General features: G+C 40.4%; 1 protein-coding gene across 3 annotated transcripts in view; it reads left to right on the forward strand.

Moving 5' to 3' along the window:
* The window catches only part of MCOLN2 (mucolipin TRP cation channel 2), a 45,142-nt gene extending 25,624 nt beyond the window's left edge, over window positions 1-19,518 (forward strand). For all 3 annotated transcript variants that reach the window (XM_075131677.1, XM_048862022.2, XM_075131676.1), the window contains exons 5-14: window positions 1,009-1,102; window positions 1,191-1,287; window positions 1,737-1,836; window positions 6,161-6,276; window positions 7,315-7,464; window positions 10,656-10,757; window positions 10,874-10,996; window positions 14,518-14,724; window positions 16,376-16,494; window positions 18,528-19,518. In XM_075131677.1, coding sequence (XP_074987778.1) covers window positions 1,009-1,102; window positions 1,191-1,287; window positions 1,737-1,836; window positions 6,161-6,276; window positions 7,315-7,464; window positions 10,656-10,757; window positions 10,874-10,996; window positions 14,518-14,724; window positions 16,376-16,494; window positions 18,528-18,564 — 1,145 coding nt within the window. In that variant the 3' untranslated portion in view covers window positions 18,565-19,518. The remainder of the gene's footprint in view (window positions 1-1,008; window positions 1,103-1,190; window positions 1,288-1,736; window positions 1,837-6,160; window positions 6,277-7,314; window positions 7,465-10,655; window positions 10,758-10,873; window positions 10,997-14,517; window positions 14,725-16,375; window positions 16,495-18,527) is intronic.
* Window positions 19,519-23,619: the final 4,101 nt, after the last annotated feature.

Here is a 23,619-nt window from a genome sequence, read left to right on the forward strand (position 1 = left end):
AAAGGGAAAAAGGCAAAATACCACATTTATTGTGAATACAGAAAGAATCATAGTAAGCAGTTAGTTATAGTTATAACATTCCATCCAATCTCATATTTACACACACACACACACACACACAGGTTCTGCAAGGTTGTTATCATAGTTACCAGCCTTAGAGTTGCTCATGCCAAGCCACTGGCCAGGTGGCCTGGACATGAGGAGGGAGCAGGGCCTTGTCAGATGCTCATCTGATGCTCCTGGAAGTTGGTTTGCAGAATCAGACCCCAAAGTTCTCACTTTTTAGAGTCTATTTTTATAGGAATTTCTTCCTATGCCAGTCTATGGGAATTGCTTCATCATGCTGTTGCTGAATCAATCAGCAGATAGCACATTCCTGACGGCTCCAAGATGTTATCTTGTTCTTTGGTTCTCCCATTCTTGAGGCTGTTGGGTGGATTCCAGTCTGCCCTCCGGGGGGGGAGGGTCCTCTGGTTATTTCCACTAGACGCCTTCTTCAGCCAATGGACACTGGATTCTTAGGCTGGCACCTCCCTGTTCATTCAGTTATTATCCACACCAAGCATCCATCCACATACATCCTCTATCTCTATTTTAATCACAATTGTTAATACAACAAAAGGGCGGGGATCTCTGGGTGCTGTTTCTGTTGTTAGAGTATTGCTTTGAGTCTCTCTCTTTCTGTGAATTGCTTTGAGAACAGACTCTGTCTTAGAATGTACTAACACAATTAGCAGCTTGCAAGTTTCACACATAGAGGGAGAGAAACAGTACCAAAAACCAAGAGACCTCTTAATTAGTAATACCCTGGAATTTAAACTATGGGGAATCAAACTCATTTGTGATTTTAATACAGAACTTCTTTAATATGATCCAACACAGCTTGCGAGATCAGGACCTACATCTGTGTCCACTAGTATCCAGTTACCTCTGTTTTCTCCCTTACTTCATTTGTAAAATAGTCATTTTGAACGAAACTTGTAAAAATCTTTTTCCCCCCCCCCACAGACTGTATTCACCTAGAGCCACAGATGCTAGCCACTACGAGATCTGGTGATTTGAAGATGATAAATTCATCATTTTTCAACTTCGAATTTTATAGGTAAAGTGAGTTTTGAAGACCCATCCAATTACATGAAAATAATGGAATCTGTTGTATATAATTTACTGCCTTTATTTTTACTGTTCAGGCTTATACAGGTTGAAATCTCCTTTCAACTTAAAGGCATTGATCTACAAACAATTCATGCCAGAGAATTGCCTGACTGCTATGCCTTTCAGAATACTGTAAGTGCATTTCACCTGTATACACATGGAAACAAGTGTTCTAGAATCCAGCATATTTCTTATTGGTGTCCCGACTGCAAAATAGAAGAAATTCAGTGTGCACTCTCCATTGACACCCGTGCAAAATGATGTGATTGCTTGTGTGTCAATGAGACAGACCTCTTTTAACAAGCAACTATTTATTTTCCTCAAACATGGTTCTCCCCTTCAAATTTTTTAAATGTTTTGTTCTTCATAAGAAGTAAAATCATTGATTGCTTTTGCACTTGTATATTGTTTCAGATATATTTTTCCAGCTATATTAATCTGATAGTTTTATTTATAGATTATCTAGATTAAGTAGTACCAGTGGGTATCAATCTAGACTTTGACTCTGCATTTTTTTGACACTGTTAATTTTGCTAGTTTTGCTTTCATCAAATTATAAATCTTTACACTTGTGTTTGCAGATTACTTTCAACAACAGAGCCCACAGTGGTAAAGTAAAAATTTATTTTGATAGTGATGCTGATATTCAAGAATGCAAAGACTGGCATATATCTGGATCTAGTAAGTATGGTGCATATGTGCTCTGCATGGTGAAAATCTGGTGTTTCCAGTAAATCTATATCCTTCTGTTCCACTTCTGAATATATATATATGGTGACTACAGCCAAATATACAAATGTGAACTGTGGCTATATTCAGAAATAAATGGCTAAAGTGTCAACATTTTTAGAAATGTTACTGAAATGCCTGGACACTAGGGCAGCATTGACCAGTGGATAATATAAGCTACAGATGGAAATGATGCATAGGAGTACTCCTTGCAGCACACAGTCTAGTATGTTATCTGATGTGCTTTTTAAATGGTTCAAGCTTGGAGCCTACATCCCTGCCCTGACAGAAACATTAGCATTAGGAAATATTTTTTTTATATTCTTCCAAATTTTGACTTCCTCCTAGTTATGCTTCCATGTACCACATTGATATTTGCACCTTTCAAATGCATGTGAACACTTTGTACTATTTATCCCTCACTGTTTGTATCCGCAAAAAGAAAAGGAGGACTTGTGGCACCTTGGAGACTAACAAATTTATTTGAGCATAAGTGAGCTATAGCTCACGGAAGCTTATGCTCAAATAAATTTGTTAGTCTCTAAGGTGCCACAAGTCCTCCTTTTCTTTTTGCGGATACAAACTAACATGGCTGCTACTCTGAAACCTGTTTTGTATTTAGTAGATGTAACCCATTGTGCTGGGAGTTGAGATCTGGCTTCTATTGCTGGCTCTGCCTTTGTCTCACCAAATCTCATATTTTCTGACTCTGTATTACCACTTTTTCTGACCCTGCTAGCGTTTGCACCATGTCCCAATTCGCTCTCCTGTTTCTACTTGTGATATTGGTGTTTGCTTTTTATGCCCTCTCCCATGTCAGTTACAAAATGTTAGACCCACTTTTATTTAACACCAGTATAATGAAAAGAAGCAGCCCAATAACCACAGACCAGATCCTCCCATCTAGCTGAGCTTTATGTCATATTTTTTGGACCCTGTATCCTGAGGGTGATCTGAACAAGTCCACAGCTCTAGGAAATAGAGCCCCTTGCTTATGACCCCAAGGCACTGTTCCTTCATATGGGTATCATGAGTGTAGGAACACCGAGGCCACCCCCTTGCACTCTGAGGAGGTTAGTCTGACAGTGCACTTAAAATCCTTAAGGGACAGGTTTATGCTATTTTAGAGCTGGATTGCACCATCAGAGTGAGCCTGAGTAACTGTTTCAGAACAGGAGTAAAGAATCATAGGACTAGAAGGGACCTTAAGAGATCATCTCGTCTAGTCCCCTGCACTCAAGGCAGGACTAAGTATTATCTAGACCAACCCTGACAAGTGTTTGTCTAAACTGCACTTAAAAATCTCCAGTGATGGAGATTCCACAACCTCTCCAGGCAATTTATTCCAGTGCTTAACCAACCTGACAGTTACGAAGTTTTTCCTAATGTACAGCTTAAACCACCCTTGCTGCAATTTAAGCCCATTGCTTGTTCTCCTTAACCTCTGACGACAGGACAGTTTTTCTCCCTTCGCCTTGTAGCGCAACCTTTTGCATACTTGAAAACTGTTATCATGTTCCTTCTGAGTCTTCTCTTCTCCAGACTGAACACATCCAGTTTTTTTCAATCTTCCATCATAGATCATGTTTTCTAGGCTTTTAATAATTGTTGTTGCTCTTCTCTGGACTTTTTTCCAATTTGGCCAAAATAATTTCAGAAAAGATATGAACTTTAATCCTATCCTCCAAAGCACTTGCAATCCTTCCCAGCCTGGTATTGTCTGCAAACTTTATAAGTGTACTCTTTTTGTGCCATTGTTTAAATCGTTGATGAAGATATAGAAAAGAACTAGTCTCAGAACTGATCCCTGCAGGACCCCACGTGATATGCTCTTCTAACTTAACTGTGAACCACTGGTAACTACTCTCTGGGAATGGTTTTCCAACCAGTTATGCACCTTTATAGTAGCTCCATCTAGATTGTATTTCCCTAGGTTGTTTATGAGAGGGTCATGCGAGACAGCATCAAAAGCCTTACTAAAGTCCAGCTATACCACATTTACCACTTCCCTCCTATGCACAGGGCTTGTTACCCTGTCAAAGAAAGCTATTAGATTTGTTTGACACTATTTGTTCTTGACGAATCCACCATGCTGAGTGTTACTTATCATAACTGTTTAGAAATACTGTCTTTACTTGAAATTTAAATAAGTATGTTATTCTGTCTTAGATATTTCTAAGACCTACGTCGATGGACTTGGGATATTGTATAAGATTTTTATTCCATCAGTTATTTTTGTTATTTCACCACTTCAGACGAGTGGTTGAGGCATGCAGGTTAACCATTATGAATCTACACTGTATGTCCTGCTGTGTCCACATGATGCAATAAGCAATTGGCCCTGCTTGCTGGTATAGTGATCTTGAGACACATGCAGATGCATTGCATAAAAGGGGTTATGCCATGGTCTGTACCTTCTCTGACAATAACAGACATGTTGGTGAGTGCTTACTCATTTTAACCAGCATGTCATGTCACTGGGTTCAGGAAGTCTTGTACATAGCAACGTACATATTTTCAAAGTCAGTAAATATTAGTGTGTCTTTAGATCCCAAGATCTTGACAATCTGTGTTTTTGTTTCATATTTTTCTGAAGCTCATCAACTTCCTATCTGGAGGGATGAAAAGAGTTTAGAGGAGGAAGGCACAGATGTTTGCTAATATCTAGTGGATACTGAGACTTGCAACTTGTGTGCTTTTATTATTAATGACTAAGCAAATCATTGCTTCTAATGAAGAAACAGATAAGCTTAACTCCTTTCTATAAAAGTATCAAGATGACATAAATATCCCTTGCTATAACCTACCTAGTGATGGATTTAACAAGACTCTGCCTGCAAGGGAAATTTTAATGTTTTAAAATACGTTTTGACCCTTCTGTTGCTCTGAATGAGCTTAATACATTAAATTGAAATTCTAGCCTGGTCTTTTAACCAATAATAAATACCCAAACTCAAACACCTATGACACCTTTTCTTCCTGTACATCAAAATAATTCCTTTTTAACTAGTTGAAGCTTGTTATGTTTTTAAAGACTTTATCAGAAGCAGTGAGTGTTCCCCTGCTTGTTCTTTTGATGATCCTTACAAATAAAGAATGGCATCCTCTTTATATTTCTATCATTAAGCCTTTGTCTGATCACTTTCTAAAGTGACAATAGTACTGAAGGTTCCACTTCAGAGCAGATTCAGTATGACAGAATAAGATAAACCTATTTCTTAACCATTATGAATGTGGCCATCACAGTTACAATATAGGCTGTGGTATAGTTGATCAAACTTTGTGGGGCCTTACATGAGATCCTGGTTAAGGAACAATGTGTTGTGTTCTCCTCCTAGCCAAATCTTCGCTATATTTGTGTACTGTTATATTGGAGCCCAAATAACTTGGTGTGTGTGATCACTTCTTACAATGGTGTCTCAGTTTTTGTACTCTGTCTGCATATTAAGTAGTTGATCAGAGAACACGGAGTTAAAATACTCCTGCATTATAAATGGTTGACTTGTTTTGCTCTGAACTAATTTTTTATTTATTTATTTTTACAAAAGCTGTTTAAGACCCTGGATCTACCAGAATACATAAATTTTTACAAAATCTATTTTTAATTCTATATATGTGTATAGAAATTGAAAATCAGTCCCTCCTTTGCTTACCTGTAAAGAACTAAGTTCAGAGAGCTGCTTATCCCCTTGGAAAAGATGTAGGTTGTCACTTACTCATAGTGCTGTGCATGGAATACTGTTCCCTTACCACTAACTGCTACAGCAGCTCTCAGTTGCAACTGGTGAAATGGAGGCTTCTAATTAGAGGTCTTCATTGATGAAAAGCCTTTTGGTAAACAGTGTCAATGGGCCAAATTCTGCCCTTGCTTTTGCAACTTCAGTGAAGTCAATAAGATAGCGAGATTACTCTTGGTGTGTGAGCAGAATTTGGCCTGTACATGAATTATTAATTTCAAATAGTTTTAAAAAGAAAAAATTCATTTCACTTTTGGGGCACAGTCTCGCAAACCCTCTGCATGTAATACCCCAGTGATTTGAATTACAGATCTACATTCAGGAGGATTCTTGTGTACTCCATATGTATGTATTGTATTCTATATAGCTTATTTCCGTAGTGAGATGACAGTATACCAAGTGTTGCAAAATTTGTCATAATAAACTTTCAGGGAGCTTTTATTATATAGTTAGTTAGTTTTCAAATGCTTATGAAAAGAATTCTGTGCCAGAAGAAATATGTAAAGATCTAACTGTTTCCTGTTGTACTTTTTTTATAGTAGTTCAGAAAAACACTCAATATATTTTGGTTTTTGATGGATTTGTCATCGTAAGTTGCTTTGCTTCCCTTATACTCTGCACACGATCCATTGTTCTTGCTCTGAAATTGCAAAAAGTAAGTACAACGTTGTCTGCCTTTTCTCTCTGCTTTTGTTTCCATTTGCTTTCCATAGTTTAGTTCCACTAAGTGGTGCTATGTTTTGGATTATCAAGTAGTGAATCTGTTCTAGGAAAATATCTCTCCAAGAGTGTATTGCATCTGTATTATAGCCAACGTGATATTTAGGAAGGAGCCTTAGTATGCTTGTACAGTACGCAATGAAGTCTCAGTCCTTATTGGAGTATCTGCATGATACTGTAATACAAATATGTTCGTTTCAGATCCATAGGTTGAAATTCTGGCCCCACTGAAGTCAATGTAGTTTTGCCATTGACTTCATTTGTGCTGGATTTCACCCCAAATCTTCAAGTCCTTGTTTGTTTGAAGTTGCGCAAACCATACACCCTCAAAATCCAAATATGGCTAACATTTTTCCCTATAAGGCTGAAAAAGCCAGATATTTAAATGTTCACTGGGTAAATTCCTGAACTCAAAGGGCCTCATGCTTTTTGTGTCATGTTTGTTGCCCCACTCTCCTCTGATGCACATGTGAGACACACTGATATGTTCCGTACCTCGGAATCTGTTCCTAAATGTGTTCACAGGGGAGGGGAGAAGAGAGCACAGGATACGTGATATCCAATTATCTTAATCCGCACACTGTCCTTTTTTGTAACCATCAAAAAGGTAATGGGACATTGTCAGACTTTGAGGGATTGAGAGAGCAGTGCTGTCCCATCAGTAGGGGACAGGAGAGAGTCTGTGGATTGGCATGCAAGATGCAGAAAGTGAAGTTGGTAATAACGAATAATAATGATAGCAGTCACCCTTTACAGAGCTGTATATGAATGTCCCATAATTATTTTCTGTTGCTATTGCTAATGCTACCCACACATTATTTCTACAGTATTTGCTAGGGCATATTCTTCCAACAGACCCAACTTAAGTACTCTACTTGAGCTGTACTTAAGAACTGCAGCACCTGTATGAGATTCCTTTTATTTTCTGGAGAAAAGTAGGTTCTGTAACCAAATCTCTAAATGTTTACTACAGAGATTTGTGAATTTCTTCCTGGAAAAGTACAAACGTCATGTCTGTCATGCTGATCGTCTGGAGTTTATAAATGGATGGTATGTCCTGGTGATTATCAGTGATGTGATGACAATCATTGGATCTATAATGAAAATGGAAATAAAAGCCAAGGTGAGAGTTAACACATCTTAATATTTTCATCACTGTATTTAAGCATGGTTTTAATTAAACTAATGCAAGGAAAACCAAAGTTGTGACCAATTAACTGTTTTGCCACAGTGATTTGGTTTGGTTTCTCTTCTTTTGGTAGTATATTCCCCTCTGCCAGTACCTGTTTTTTTGTTGTCTGTTATCATTGGAATATGAGTTTTCTCTTGGTCAGTGGCACCAGCTCAGTTTAATCAAACTCCTGAAGGTCTTCTGCCCCTTCACTCTTAGAACTCCCATTTTCCTCTTGAGTACCAAACCACTCTTTTTATGGCCAAAATTGCGTTGCTCATAGCAGCATCCTCTGAGTCAAATGCCACTGGCAGGAAGACACCTACTGTATGTTATGGTCAGGGCCCTACGAAATTCACGGTCCATTTTGGTCTTTTTCGTGGTCATAGGATTTTAAAAATAGTCAATTTCACAGTGTTAGATGTTTACATATGAAATTTCACACTGTTGTAACCATGCGGGTCCTAAAAGGGAGCTGTGGGAGGTTGTGGGATTGCCACCCATACTTCTCCGCTGCCTTCAGAGCTGGCTTCCTAGCCAACAAGCACAGAGCTTCCTGAAGCTGGAGGAGGTTCCTGGAGGTGGTCTGGCCCCTGCAGGGGAAGAGGAAGTCCTCTCCCTCCCCAGCCCAGCCAGGGCTAGCAGCTGCAGCCCAGCACACAATAGAAGCCCCCTTCTCCTATAATAGCTAGATTTCACTGGGGAGATCAGATTTCATGGTCTGTGACCCATTTTTCATGGCCGTGAATTTGGTAGGGCGCTCATTATATTGAGTGGCCATCATAGGCATAACCCCATACGCAAGTGCACAATACTGACACTGAGCACTTCTTTCAATAAGTTTTCTTCTGCAGTAGCTATTTCTTTAAAACAGTTTGTTTTTTTTTCAAATTAAAACAAAAACCCATAGTGTATTTCTTACATTTACATCCTCAGTGTTAAGAGGAAACAACATACATCTTTTATGATGAATACAATATAGGTCATACTCTTCTAAAAGGACATCCCTATATAATTTTAAGGAAAGCGAATTTACAAAACATATATGTATTGCATCTGTAAAACGACATTGAAAAATGCAGAAGCTATAATATTTATAAATGGTGTGTGTGTGTGTATGTATATGTGTATAATATATATATAGTGTGTGTGTATATATAATATAATATAGCAAGCTAGGCTATATATAAGTACACAAAAAGAATCTGTCATTAAGTTATAGAGTCATGGCCAAACAAAACTTGCCATAAAACCTAGGATGGCAATGCAGAACACCCCTAAGTGCAAGATGCAGCAAATTAGGCCATGTAACGTTAAGTACCAAATGGGCATAACAGACCTTGCTACCAAAGCTGAAGGAGTGAGCTTTATGAATGCAGGAGTGGGGGGGAAACAGCAGTCACTTATGTTCTTTAAAAAGTGCTTAATCCAACCAAGATGCTATAGTAGCCGTAGAATACAGTCTAGTCAGTAATCTCGCCTTAGTTCCACATGTGTGTATGTGGAATTTGTTCACGTAGATAAGAGAGACACTTTAAAGCTGCAGTTCAGCAACAGCCTTCAGGGAGGAAGGAAGAGGAAGAAATGGAGAGACCTGGCTCTGTTCCAGGAGAGTCCTAAGGTGAGGCTTGAGGGAAACAGGAAGAGTAAACATGTGGGTAGAGGATATTCTCAAAAGGGTGGAACTGCTTTTTCAGGGAGAGGGATTGTTCAGCATCTCTCATTTGGGGTGAGAGAAATGTTGCTCTTTGAGCAGAGAGTGGGGCTCCAGTAGCATTCACCCAAAAGATCCCAGGATCTCTTGAGAAGAACTGACCCCAGTCTGCCTCTCCATAAAATTCTTGGTACGGTAGAATCTGGAAGTTCATTCCATCTCATTTACTTGGCTTCTGTTCCTGAAACTGCTGCTGTAAATAGCACTTTTTTTTTTTTTTTTTTCAGTCACCTCTACAGGTCTGGATCTTGGCCTGCATGTGGTAGGCACAGTACACACACCACGCACATAATGAAAAGGTGGTTCCTGCCCCAGAGGGCTTAACTAATGAATGCTGTCCATAATTCTTTCCTTTAAAAGCTGATGGTCACTCACTACCTAAATTGTATTCTGAAGAAGAAAATCAAGAAACATTCAACAAACAGGAGTCTCCTCTAAACTGTCCCCAAACAGCAGCTTGTGGGAATGGGAATATCTCTGCTGTAATCCACTTTCTTAATGGACTGTCAAATCTACAAGTAAAGCAGTGTCTGTCACCACGCTCTGATCAATCTGACTCGGTTACAATAAATATGGTTTTATGTTCTCAGCAGCTTTTTTCCCCACAGCTCAACCATGTTTTGACAAAATTTGTGTAATCACATGTACTGATATGTGTCTCTCAGGGCATTTTGGGAAAATGTGGGCCAGTGGATCATGCTTCCCAAACTCTCAAATGTCTTACTGCACAGGTAGCTGGGAGGAATAAGCATTGGCCAAATCAATTACACAGGCACAGTAAGGCAAATACAACAGAATAAGTTTTACAAACTTGCTACTGCCATGTGTTAGCCTCGGCCTGAAGAAAGAGCAATTAACTACTAGTTGTTGTGATTATAAACAGTATTAACCACGTGTGTGGGCAGAAAGCTCGTGAAAGTTGACCATGCCAGCAGCTGGTAACAAATGCTGTTTAAAGTTGTAGTGTAGACAGGGCCTTAGTCACAAAGTCTCCCTCTTATTAATTGTGAACTAGTGCTTAAGTAGTGAATGAAAATTAGTTTGCCATATGATTAAAAATAGCAAACAATGAACTTCCTTGAGAACTTAATTTCAAAACTGCCTGTTATAACCAAAGTGAAATCCACACAGTGCTTGCAGGCTTCATGCAAATTTCTTTATATCATTGTGCACCTTTTTCCCATCTCCACAATACCACGGCTTCTCTGTATAAGTCACCTCTCCTGAGCAACCATATTGACTTGGTGTTATGTGGCTGTGTCCATTAGGCATTAGAATTCAACTGAAGCCACTGAAATTTTAAAATCTGACCTAAAAAATTTCCATGTATCATTCTTTACCTGCATAGTCATAAACTGTGATACCTATCAACAGGTGTTACTTCACTCACCTGCTTTTTTTATTTTTATTTTTTTTTGGCATTCCTCAGAACCTCACAAGTTATGATGTTTGCAGCATCTTACTTGGAACATCGACTTTGTTTGTTTGGGTTGGAGTCATCCGATACTTAGGATATTTCCAGACATACAATGTAAGCCTAGAATCAAATATTCAATAGTTTCAGCTTATTTTTGTTCTGTTGTTTTTATTCTAATTTCTTTAATGTGTGTCTTGTCCTCTTTCTCCTTCTCCCCCAACCCTTTGCAGGTGCTCATTTTAACAATGCAAGCATCATTACCCAAAGTTCTAAGATTTTGTTGTTGTGCTGGGATGATATATCTTGGCTATACATTCTGTGGCTGGATTGTATTAGGGCCTTATCATGAAAAGGTATGTAAGCTCTTCTAAATGTGCATATATAATCATTCCATGCTCGGAGTAAGTGCTATCATTTGGGGGAAGATACTCCTGCTGCTTAAGTGTAAAACATAACTCAGCCTTCGTTATGAAGCCATAACAGCTTTAAGTTTTATATGTTAAACTCTCAATTTTCAGAAATTCCCCCACTGTTGTTCTAGTGCTGGTGTGGCTTCAGCACTACTGTCAATGGTGAGCGCTCTACCATAGCCTGCGCACTGATACTTTTGATCCCTGTGTTGCCTCAGCAGGGTTTTGTATTGCTCATAGCTTTTGCCAAACCTTCCCCTCTGGGTGAAACTTGGCAAAGTTGATCTTGACCCAAATGTAGGGTGAACTGGAAAGTTTTTAATCAAAATCACTTGTGGTTTTTTTCTTTTTCAATGGAGATGCAAAATATTACATATACTTCTTTTTTCCCTATATTCCAAACTAAATTTTTGTGCCTGCGTAATTCAAAAATGTGGGAAGCTAAAGGCTTTAGCATGTTTTTATAAAGCTCTTCACATAGGAAAGAACAACAGTTCAAGTTTAGAGAAGAGAGACTGGTGTTATGAACATTTAGAATTTGCATATTTACTAATGCTCATTAGTAATAAGAAATGTCTATACTGGTTTTCATTCTTGACTGGAGTATGTGCAATATGATGAAATTAGTGCAACAACACAAACCTTTAACTTTGATTTCTCAAACATAAAAAAGTTACATTTATTTATCCTTTGCTCTTAATGCATTTTAATTGATGACCGAATACTTCTTAAAAGCTTTTAGAATTTCCTGCAGAAATCCCATAATACCCTATACATCCCTCAGATTATATTCTGGGGACCTGTCATTTTTAGCTGACATGTTGTTGTAAATATCACTTTTACCCTAAATGGCAAGTAGCAAGCATCTAATGATTTGAGTAAGTGAAAGAATAGTCAATGAGATGTTTGACTGTGTTGTCAAAACTTTGTCTTGTATGATTTTCTTGTCATTAAATGTTATGGCTCAGCTCATTTTGTTTGAGGCTCTAGCAACTTGCCCCAAATCTCACTAGATGGCAGTATTGTACTGTATAGAACAGCCTATTATAGGCACTTGCTTTACCGTGTGTTTTTGTGGCAACTGACTGACTGCATGTACAGCAGACTGAGCAGAATTGAAAGGATGATGCTCCCATTCTGTTCTGAATGCTCCAAACTGCAGCCCAAAGTAGGAATGACTTGAGTCTCATACATACTAACTAACCAAGAGGGCCACTGCAAGCTTTGTGCTCAAAATCCCTTAATGCTGTCTAGTGGTTGTACTAGTTTCATGTTCCACCAACTTGACACTCCCAGAAGCAGTACTCCCTGCTTGTCAGTTACATTTTCTGTCTCCTGAAGTGTAGTGCAAAGGTAGGATATGCAGGCAAGCAACTTCATGTGAAGCAGTGAGTAGTAGATGATTACTACTTACCAATCTTCCTTTAATTTTAAAAATAAAGAAGTAAGAGAAACGGGACAGTCCTCCCACAAGTCATATTGAATCAGCTACCGTCTACTACGTCAGCTACAGACCTTGCCACTTGGAATTGGGTGGGGAAAAGTACTCTACAGATTCCCTCTGAATTTTTTCATGAAGAGTTTCAAAATCCCAAGGGTTACCCTTCTATTTCTACCCAGCCTCTCTCAGGCCTCATGTACTCGAGAATCTCTCTTCAGCAGAGAAGAGCTGGATTCTGCCCTTTCCATGTGACAACTACAAGGAGTGACCATGAGCAAGGTGAAGCCTTCTTAGCTGTTTCTTTTGCGAGATGGTTTGTTGAGCAGCCCTGCCAGCTCAGAAGCAAGAGAGCTGAACATGGATCTCTAGATGGCAGTGTATTGGACCACTCGTGTTCTAAAATCACCCTTTCCTATTATCCCTTACAGCAAATTTGTCTTACTCCTTCCCCACACTTCATAGAATACATAATCCTAGAAATGTAGGACTGGAAGAGACCTCAAGAGGTCATCTAGTCCTCCTGCTGCCCCCACTGCGCTAAGGCAGGACCAGATATACATAGATCGTTCCTGGCACATGTTTGTCTAACCTGTTCTTAAAAACCTCCAGTGATGGGGATTCCACAACCTCCCTAGATAACTTGTTCAAGTGCTTAACTATCCTTCATAGTTAGAAAGATTTTCCTAATATCCAACCTAAATATCCCCTGCTGCATATTAACCAGATTATTTCTTGTCTTACCTTCAGTGGACCTGGGGAACAATTGCTTACTGTATAACAACGTTTTACATATTGAAAACCGTTACGTCCCCTTTAGCCGCCTTTTCTCTATACTAAACATGCCCAATTTTTTTCAACCATTCCTCATAGGTCATATGGGAATTGCCCATATATAGCATTTGATCTTCTCTGAAGACATGTTTTGACATGGCATCAGCCAGCTACTCTGAATGCCTGACATAAATGCTGTTTACTTTGGGTTTCTGGACTACCCAGCATTCTTTTTGGACCCAGAAAATGTGACACTATGGGCAGTTTTGATAGTAGGTAGAGTTGGATAAGGCAAAGTGAAAAGGCAAAATTGGAGATGGCCTAGTGGAGCTTGATATAAGGCCTGAACCTGCTCGCACTGTCTTTAGCTATTGCTGTGAAGGGCCGTTAGCACCCTAACCCACTGAATAAAATCTTTACCATTTGCCATAACTCTCTTTCTTGCTGCTATACTGGGATTTAGAAAACCTTTTATCAATAAAACCTAAATTTGGGTTCAAATGTACCTGATCATTTGCAAGATAATCCCCAACCCCTTCACCAAATAATGGAATGAGATAATATAGCTGGAGGATATTCTTTCAAATATCAGTATTTTTGTTAAAGAGAAGTATGGTCTCTAATTTCGCCACAGAAAGGCTAGAGGAACTGTAGTGGCTCCACTTATGTCCTATTTCTCCCAAGTGCAGAAAAAACGAAACTGATCTTTACCAATGTGCTGCTGGAAGGGGATTTTAAAATATTTTATTGAAAGAATAAGAAGAGTCCGGGGATCAGAAGACCTGGATTCTGTTCCCAGCTCTGTCACATACTCACTGTGTGACCTAGGTCACTTAATCTCTCTCTGCCTTAATTTTCTCATCTCTAAATTAGGCATACTTTCCTGCATGCATAGTGTAATTTGAGATCCTTTAATGAAAGCATTAAACATTAGTGGTGGTTGTTTATTAGATGCTTTTACCCCTTGGCACCTTTCCTACAACTGATGCCAATGCAAAACACTCAGGTACAGATGGAAAAGGAATTCTCTGCCTCCAAGCCAAATGATCATGCCAGTCTTAAATGTACGAAATACACAAAAGAGAGAGATTGTGGTTGTGGGAGGTTTTTTGGGGAGGTGGGGGCAGGAGAGTAGTGGCTGTGGGTAAAAAATTTGTGGGAAAACTGTTAATGAAAATGTCTGTCTTTATTTCCCTTAACCTGGCTGTATGTGGTGGTCGGGTTCTAATGTTAATCTTTCAATATTGTCTAGTTTGAAGATCTGAACACAGTTGCTGAATGTCTGTTTTCTTTGGTCAATGGTGATGACATGTTTGCAACATTTGCTCAAATCCAGCAGAAGAGCACCTTGGTGTGGCTGTTCAGTCGATTATATCTGTATTCCTTCATTAGCCTATTTATATACATGATCCTCAGCCTTTTTATTGCACTCATTACAGACTCTTATGACACCATAAAGGTAAATCATTTTGTCTTTTGTGGTATTTTTCTTCTAATCAATTATTTAGCATTTCATGTTAGTTTAAACCATAAAGCTGGACAAATGGAAGCTCTCTTCAGATGTTGACTGATTATGATGTATGGTAAAGATATTCAAAGCTTTTAGCTTAAGATCTGGTAAAAAATAGAAGAGAATTTCCCTTAAGTGATTTCCATCCAGGCATTAGTTTGGAAAACTTACCTAAGGTATCACACCTCCCCCTTCCCTCCCCCCCCCAATTTCCCACAATCTATTCTACTGGCTGTATTACATTTGGGTCAGAATAGTGACTTGAGTGGGACGCAGGGAGGTATATTAAGCTTAAAATCATTGAATGCAGTTGCTTACAGCTAGAGAATTCTTTCATGGAGTGCAAGAGTGTTCCTGCAGTATCAAAAAGTCTCGTTGAGGCCAGGAGAGAGTGATGTTTGAAAGATGTCTGTTAACACTGCTGGGGGAGAAGGAGGCAAGGGGGTAACCAGTTCAGTTAAAATTGTTTAGCAGTACAGATTTGAATACCTCTGCTCCCTGTGCTTCACAGAAATTACTGGCTCGATAATTAGTAGAGTGCATGGTATGAAAGAGACCCACTGAGTCTAGTACTAATGAACTGCGATCTGGAACCACTCTATCCAGTTCCGGTGAAAGATGGAGTGGAATTAAAAACATCCCCTTCTCTAGATTTCTTCCCTGCATTCTTGCCCTCCATCAGTATTTTCTTTACATTTGTAGTCACTTGTATTTCTATATACTTAAGTCCTGGTGGTTAGAGTGACCAGTGAGAAGGCTGCATTCAGTAACTGGCCTTTGGCTGTTGTCTCTTTGTTTTAGTTCTCATGGGAATACATGTGCAGCATAGTGGTAAATTGTTAGTGGCAGTATTTGGACCACAACTATCCAGCTGACCAAGGACTCTGTTTTGCAAGTTTCTTGGTATAGGATTGCAGTAATTTTGTTGATATTCAAAGTGAGATCACTTCTGTTTTCTCTCTCTCCCCTTGCCTAATCATCTCAGGTGGATCCAATGGTTTAAAGGAGAAGCCGCTCAGTATTCCAAGGCCAGAAGGGACCATTGTGATCATCTAGTCTGACGTCCTGTATAACACAGGCCATAGAATTTTCCCAAAACTTCCCAGAGAAGAATAGGTTGATTTATCTGTTTTATATAGCAGTTTCTCTGAATGAAAATGTTGACTAAACTTCTAAGTGGCTGCTGTTTATCTCTGCTTCAAATCTGTTGGTCTTTAGAGCTTGGGATTTTTAATTTATGGAGAACTCACTCATTTATGGTGACTATGTAGGAGGAAAAAAGTCAACATAAAAACAGTTAAATAGAACCACGCAGGAATGAACTGGATGGTTATGCAAGTAACCTGCGAAAAGAAATAACTGAACAGTGTCTTTTCTTTTTTCAATGTAAGTTTCCTTTAGCTCATTCTTCTGTTCCCACGACCACACTCTCCTAGCCTCACTTTGTTTGCTGCGGTAGTGACGGTTTGATTCAACTATTAATCTAGATGTTAAAGCTGATAAAAGTGTGGGAGAGCAGTGTGGAATGGAGGCAGGTTTCGAGCAATGACAAAAGGAATGTTTTTTTCATGCACTGGAAATAAGGTGTCCTGTTTTTCAGAAATACCAGCAAAACGGCTTTCCAGTAACAGATCTTCATGAATTCCTTAAAGAATGCAGTAGCACAGACTATAGCAAAGAACCACAGGCTTCCATGCCTTTCATCTGCTGTTGTAGGAGGTCAGTATGGCAGTGTGATTCCATGAGCTATGTAATTCTCATAAGTACCCATGAGGTTAGCTGTCCGTTGGAAAGTATGGGTTTCACTATGGTAGGCACGCCCAGAAATCTAACTATAGCATGTTCAGACTCTTAAATATATTTATCCCTTTCTGTTGTATTTAGCATTAGAAAATAGCGAATTTGTTAAGGGGAGGGGGCAGGGAAAGATACCTTTTTGAGTTTAGCTGTAATCTTTATAAAGCCCTTGGAGACCTACAGATGAAAAACGCTATATAAGAGCTAAATAGCATCATTAATATTTCTAAAGGAGTGAGTTGTGGTGATCAGGTCAGGGAAGCACTGAAAATTGTTAGGAGCAAAGCTAGGCTCCAAGACCACCTTGACTTCCAGGTGGGAGACCTGTTGGCAGGTAGCAGTAGAAAGGAGCAAGAGAGAACTTGTTCTTTCATTTTAAGTGACCCATCCCCCATCCCAAACCTTGAGATTTGTCTGATGAAACTATTCCCAGCTATCTCCCCTCTAGTTTTAATGGGAGCACTTCTTGAGAACCTTGGTCACTTCCACTGAACTGCCTGGAAGTGCCCATCATTTATGAGCAGGGCCTGTGTTGGGACCATGTGGATGGGACTGGAAGGCATTTCATCCGGTTCAGACCCCTATAGGGGTTAAGGGGCCAGTAGCAGGCTGTCATGTTCTCTCTCGGTGGGGGAAAAGAGGAGCAGGGACCATTCATCCTATAGTATTGAGCTCACTCCCACCTCTTAATCCCTGTTAAAGTGGTAGGTAGATGGCTGTGGATTGCTGCCTGCTGGCATTGAACAGCTGTAGCATTGGTGGCAATGGCATTGAGGTTTATACACAGCAGGGTTGGAGGCAGATGGAGCCTGAGGGCATGGTGTTATGTGAGGAGTGTAGCAGAACTGGGTGATCAACTGACCCAAACTAGTGTGGCCAATCTTGTGTTCCTAAATCTATAACAATGGATCTTGTACAGTAAGGTTCTTGTGAGCCACAGCTTTCTGCTTTTGCTGTGCCCCGGGCTGAGGCTGAAGTGTCTTTTAGTTGAGGAAAAACTGCTGGCTTGAGGGGGAGAGGGGAATAAAAGAACACCTAAATCTCCAGATAGTTGCTGTGGACACTTCAAAGGTAGGAGGTACAGTGAACTTAAGTGCAGCTTCAAACCTACTCTCGCAGGCTGCAAGCAAGCTTCTAGATCCTTTTCTCCTTAACGGACTGTTCGCTGAAAGAAGGAAACGAGTTCAGCTTCCTCAGCAGGAGACCTGCAGCTGGGTTGAAACCTGGCGCTTCTTTTGGGCTCAGAGACTTGGGTTCCTTGGCGTCCCAGCATTTCCAGTGCACTGGTTTGCTGTTGGTTAGTAGAAACTAGTTGGAGCTGGGCGCTGCGGCGCTGAAGTAGGAAATTACAAATTGCAACAGGGTATGAGGGGGATTATCTCCTGCCCTGGAGGTAGGGAGCAAGGCATGTTGCTGCATTTACCAGGATGGGCAGGCTTACAGTACTGCTGCCCAGTGAAGGGCATATTTTCTTAAACTATACGCCTCCACACGTCTTTAGCTGAGCATGTCAGTCAGGGGAGCCCTAAATGGTACAACAAGTTCAGACTGGTGGATCTGTTGTCTCAGTTGTGCAGCTTAGTCACTTTTAGCACTTTCTGTTTCCCTGAACATCCATCTGGCTGATGAATGAACAAATAAGGTGCTGTGACTTCAGGCTAATCAGAGGTTGCTAGTGACCACTGTAAATTACCGAGACCGAATTGATTTCATGGGTACTTAGCATATTCGGTTTTCTTGCAAAAGGCCAATCCATAAAAAACCTTTTTCTGAGAGTGTCATAAAGGCAAGGAGTATAGGTAGATCCTCCTTAATCATCAAAGAGAGAGAGAGAGGGGAAATTCAGCATGGTTAACTTTAAATATACCAAGGATTTTATGTTGTCCTTATTAAGTACAGAATTTAAAAATACCAACTTCTTTTTTTTTTTTCTTCTCTCTGCCCCCTTTTTACAGACGAGGAAGTGATGACAACTTGATACTTATTAACTGACAACCTACTGCTGAAATTCACTGCTCAAGAATGTTCAGAAGGAACAAACAGCTGTGGAAAAACAGCCCCCCAGATTTCAAGAAGATCTGTCATTTGGGGCTATTTCCTTGTAAACATTATGATCCTATTTACTTCAATAGTTTGGGGAGGCGAGCAGGGCAAAAAGCTGCTAATGGTTGGTGTCAGCTGGGTGACCACATTGGAAATTCAAAAGCTACCTTTCTTTGGACTAGAATGATGAACTGATGACCATTCCCACTCTGTGTTCTACCGTCTGAGGCCTGAACCTGAGAGACACTGTCTGTGGGAGCTGTCGTTTGCTCAGCACCTTCTTCAGATCAGGCCCCAAACTAATCTTCTGATTCTTAAATATTTATATTAAGGAACATATTTAAAAAGGATTAAACACACTTGTTTTTAAGTAGAATGTTGAATATTGCAGTTATTGGTAAGGGGTGTTTCAGGTCATTCATTTAAAGTGATGTATTGGAAATGGAGATTGTAATTCCTATTTGACATAAAACATGATTCAGTTGCTTGAAATAAATTTGTGTAATGCAGAGCTGTACAAAAATGCAAAATAATTGTCTTCATGTGCGTTAAATTGATTGATTTAATTGTTAAGCCATTTATATATCGCTAAACTTGCCTACCAGTTTGTTTGTACGAAACAAAAGCAATTTGTAGTTGCCCACTTCCTTTGTCTTCTGGCGGTGGGCTTACTCCATTATATAAAAAATCTTCAGTGTGTGTGATAGACACATAGTATGTTCGTTTGGGTACTTCATCACATTACTTATTGGCAAATAAGTCACATATGATGTGAATGTAAGCTTTCAGCACAGATATCACACAAGGGATAACTTTTTAATGAAAACTCACCTAATTTCTGCCTAGTTTACCCTTCAAGTTTGACATGGTAGTTCCATACAGAATAAATCCCTTTTAAAAGTACATTACTTGGGGCACTGATTTACTGATGTTTCTATTCCAAGCACAGGTTGAGAGAAGGAGAATATATAGTCGCAAATTCAAAGACTGTTCATACAGGCCAAGATTTTCAAGTGGTTGGTGATTTTGTGTTGATATGAGTGCCCAACCTGAGACCCCTTAAAACAGCCTGATTTTCTGAGGGGAGGGTGCTCAGCACTTTCTGCAAATCAGGTTTCTTAAGGTGTTTCAAGTCTGGAACCCCAAATTTGAAGCATTCAGAATCACTACTCACTTTTGAAAATCTTGGTTGTAACCACAGTCCTCAGATGAGATGGATTACTGCTTCAAGCGTCTTGATTAATCTGAGCAAGCATACAGTGCCTGATGGCAAAGGTGGTTAGTCACAGGTTAGGAAGACTGTGTGCTCTGGTGATCAGGGCAACAAACTGAGACTTGGGTTTTCTGCATTTCTATTCTTGGCTCTGCTATTGACCTTAGGTCCTCTTTCCCCGTGGGAAGGAAAGTGCTTACATCTGATGTAATGGGAGCATTGAGACCCCTAGAAGCATTTGTAAAACACTCTTTGAGAGCCTTGGATAAAAGATGCTATAAAAAATGAAATGTTTTATAGGCAATGGGCACTTTACTATGAAGCTGTCTCCCCCAGTTAGACATACCATCCTCTGCATTAAAAAGCTTTTTTACTAAAAAATCTCCATAAAGAAGTGCTAAAATCAGTATTCAGTGTATGGAACTTCTAGTTACTGTTAAAAATCTCAAACACAATGTTTATCCATATTTTGTTTGACTGTAACTCATGTCTTGGTGAGAGCCTTTAAATATGGTCTAGCGAGTTAAGAGGAAATTTTGGCTGTGATTTATTTACAAATAGTTGTCAGACGAAGGATGAAACTCTGCTGAGACTGTTAAGTGATGCATATATTAATTCTGGGGCTGGGCAGCCGAGACCCCACATTTTCCAGCAGAAGCACCTTGATTAATCTATCCCTGAACATATAGAATCATAGAATCATAGAATATAAGGGTTGGAAGGGACCCCAGAAGGTCATCTAGTCCAACCCCCTGCTCGAAGCAGGACCAATTCCCAGTTAAATCATCCCAGCCAGGGCTTTGTCAAGCCTGACCTTAAAAACTTCTAAGGAAGGAGATTCTACCACCTCCCTAGGTAACGCATTCCAGTGTTTCACCACCCTCTTAGTGAAAAAGTTTTTCCTAATATCCAATCTAAACCTCCCCCACTGCAGCTTGAGACCATTACTCCTCGTTCTGTCATCTGCTACCATTGAGAACAGTCTAGAGCCATCCTCTTTGGAACCCCCTTTCAGGTAGTTGAAAGCAGCTATCAAATCCCCCCTCATTCTTCTCTTCTGCAGGCTAAACAATCCCAGCTCCCTCAGCCTCTCCTCATAACTCATGTGTTCCAGACCCCTAATCATTTTTGTTGCCCTTCGCTGGACTCTCTCCAATTTATCCACATCCTTCTTGAAGTGTGGGGCCCAAAACTGGACACAGTACTCCAGATGAGGCCTCACCAATGTCGAATAGAGGGGAACGATCACGTCCCTCGATCTGCTCGCTATGCCCCTACTTATACATCCCAAAATGCCATTGGCCTTCTTGGCAACAAGGGCACACTGCTGACTCAAAATGTGTTCCTTTGTACCAAGATGGTGGTCCTGCAAGATGTGTTGCCAAAAAATCAAACCAAACCTGTTTTCTTATTTCTTGAATTACTGGTAACTTGCACAGCACTTTATGAACATACCATGTGAGGCGGTACAGGGTAAATTCTGTGCTCAGTTATGTTGTGTAACTGGAGTGAACTCCCTTGATGTCTCTAGAGTTGCTCTGGATTTACTCCTGTAAACTGGATTTGAGCTACTGCCCCTCCTGGAAATAGCTTACAATCTAATGTTGGTAGAAAATGAATGACAGCCGTGATGGTCTGAACCCAGGTTCTAACTGACGGATGCTCCGATGGCAAACCCACTACTGGAGTTAAGAAAATAGATTGATTTATTAACTTTATTCCTCGCTCCGCAAAGCACCTTAGGGAAATGGTGAATATGGAATGTGCTACATAAAGCTAAGTACTGTTCCTCCTAAGCTGCAGGCTGGCACTCCCGAAAGAACTCTCTCAAGCTGTGGGAGCTAACCCTGTTGCTACAGCATTTGCAGCTGGGCCTTGCACTGAGCTACATAATCCATAAGTGCTGAGGATGCTGAGCATCCCTGGGCTCTTGGTTGTGGGGTGGAAGGAGAGAGAAAGGCAAGGAGGGTTTGAAAATGAGTATAACCAAAATCCTGAATGCTTTGCTGGTCTATCCCCTGTAGGCTCTTATACCATGCTCATCATCATAGAACAGAAAACTTCACTGCACCACTGTCACCCCTTCTGACAACAAAAATTACTACATAGCCCCAGGAGTGGGGACCGAAGCCTAAGCCTGCCTGCACCCTGCTGCCCTGGGCAGGGGGGCCAAAGCCCAAGGGCTTCAGCCCCGGGTGGGAGGCCTGTAACCTGAGCCCCACCACCCAGGGCCGAAGCTTTAGCCCCGGGACTCAGCAAGTCTAACGCCAGCCCTGGCGACCCCATTAAAACTGGGTTGCGACCCACTTTGGAGTCCCGACCCATAGCTTGAGAACCGCTACCATAGAATGAGAGCATTGCAGTAGAGCATTAAGTAACATGCCATATGTCTGTCATGTGGTGGTGATTTTCTCATCCTTTCCCAATGGGGAGCAGCATGTGTGGTGGAGTTTTTTGTTTTGGTAGGGTTTTTGGTTTTTTTAAATATATACGTTACTATCAATTTGTTAGAGAAGGCAATGTCAAATTGTATATAACTTTCTAATACATCTTTGGCATTTAAAGACTGAATAAAAAAAACCTGATCCATTTGTTGTGCTACTGATGACGGTTGTTGCCATATAAAGTGGGTGAAGTGATCCTAATATGTGATAGTGCTGGTCTCCAAGCCCCCTCTTATCACTCCCGCTACTTCCCTACTTGTGCTCCTCAACTCATCTGGCACACCAGACCCTTCTCCTACTCCTGACTCTCGACCTTTTCCCACCAGGCTCCCGATACTTGGATTGCCCTGGATGGTTGGCTGCCTTCCGTGCATCTCTTGTAAGTACATAAATATAACAAACAAACAAAGGGGGTTTTTTGGCTCTGTCATGGTGGACTGGGGAGACACGTAGGCTGGTACTGGACATATTCCTGCCTTTGAGAGAGAAATTATTCAAATTAATAGTATTTCATACCTTACTTTTAGAATGTCCTGAAAAGGAACAAAAAACCTGGCTTGTGCCTGATTGTGGTACATTTTAAGGCATCGAGAAGTAGCAAAAGGGTGAGTTTCTGAAAAATAAATCCTTTTTTGTGCTGCTTTTTATATTAGAAATTCAGCTCCTGTCTTTGGCAGACTCTGATGGCTAGAACAGTAGTGCAAGAGTTGCAGCACAAGAGCCAGGAGGGTATAAACTAAACTGTTTGGTGGGGGAAGGGATTATTAGCCATACTATGTCAAACTTCATTGTAACACCCATTTGTCATGATTAGCACTTTAAATATAAGAAGCGTAACACCTGCAGCCCTTCAATGACAGTGTTCAGAGCCCTCAATAAATGTCCTTTCTACCTTCCAGTGGTCTGCCAGCAAAGACCAGACTTCATATTCCTGAGTTTAAGGTAAGAAAGCCACACAGAATCATAATTTTGTTATTTCGTTGTTGGGCCTTCTTTATACATCATAAAGAACTGAAAACCACAAGGCCAATATTTAAAGCAGTCCTTTGCAGGCTGTGTGTGTGTGTGTGTGTGTGACACCACCACCTTTAATTGCAGGGCAGCAGCCCTCATGATAATCTTACCAAGGCCAGCCCTGTGCTTGAAGGTTTTGCCTGGATATGGATATTGGTGTACTATGCCAGCAAAGTGCTTCCAGTATGGACCTGGCCTAAGGGTGTCAACAGAGTTATACCAGAATAACTGTCAGTTTAAATTCAAACCTTTAGATTATACTGAAAAAGTTTCCTTTGCAGACAAGGTCTTATTCTCCAGCAGTGGTGGGGTAAATATTGAAGAGGTGTTAAC

The sequence above is a fragment of the Caretta caretta genome, chromosome 8 (assembly GCF_965140235.1).
Source record: "Caretta caretta isolate rCarCar2 chromosome 8, rCarCar1.hap1, whole genome shotgun sequence".
NCBI lineage: Eukaryota > Metazoa > Chordata > Testudines > Cheloniidae > Caretta > Caretta caretta.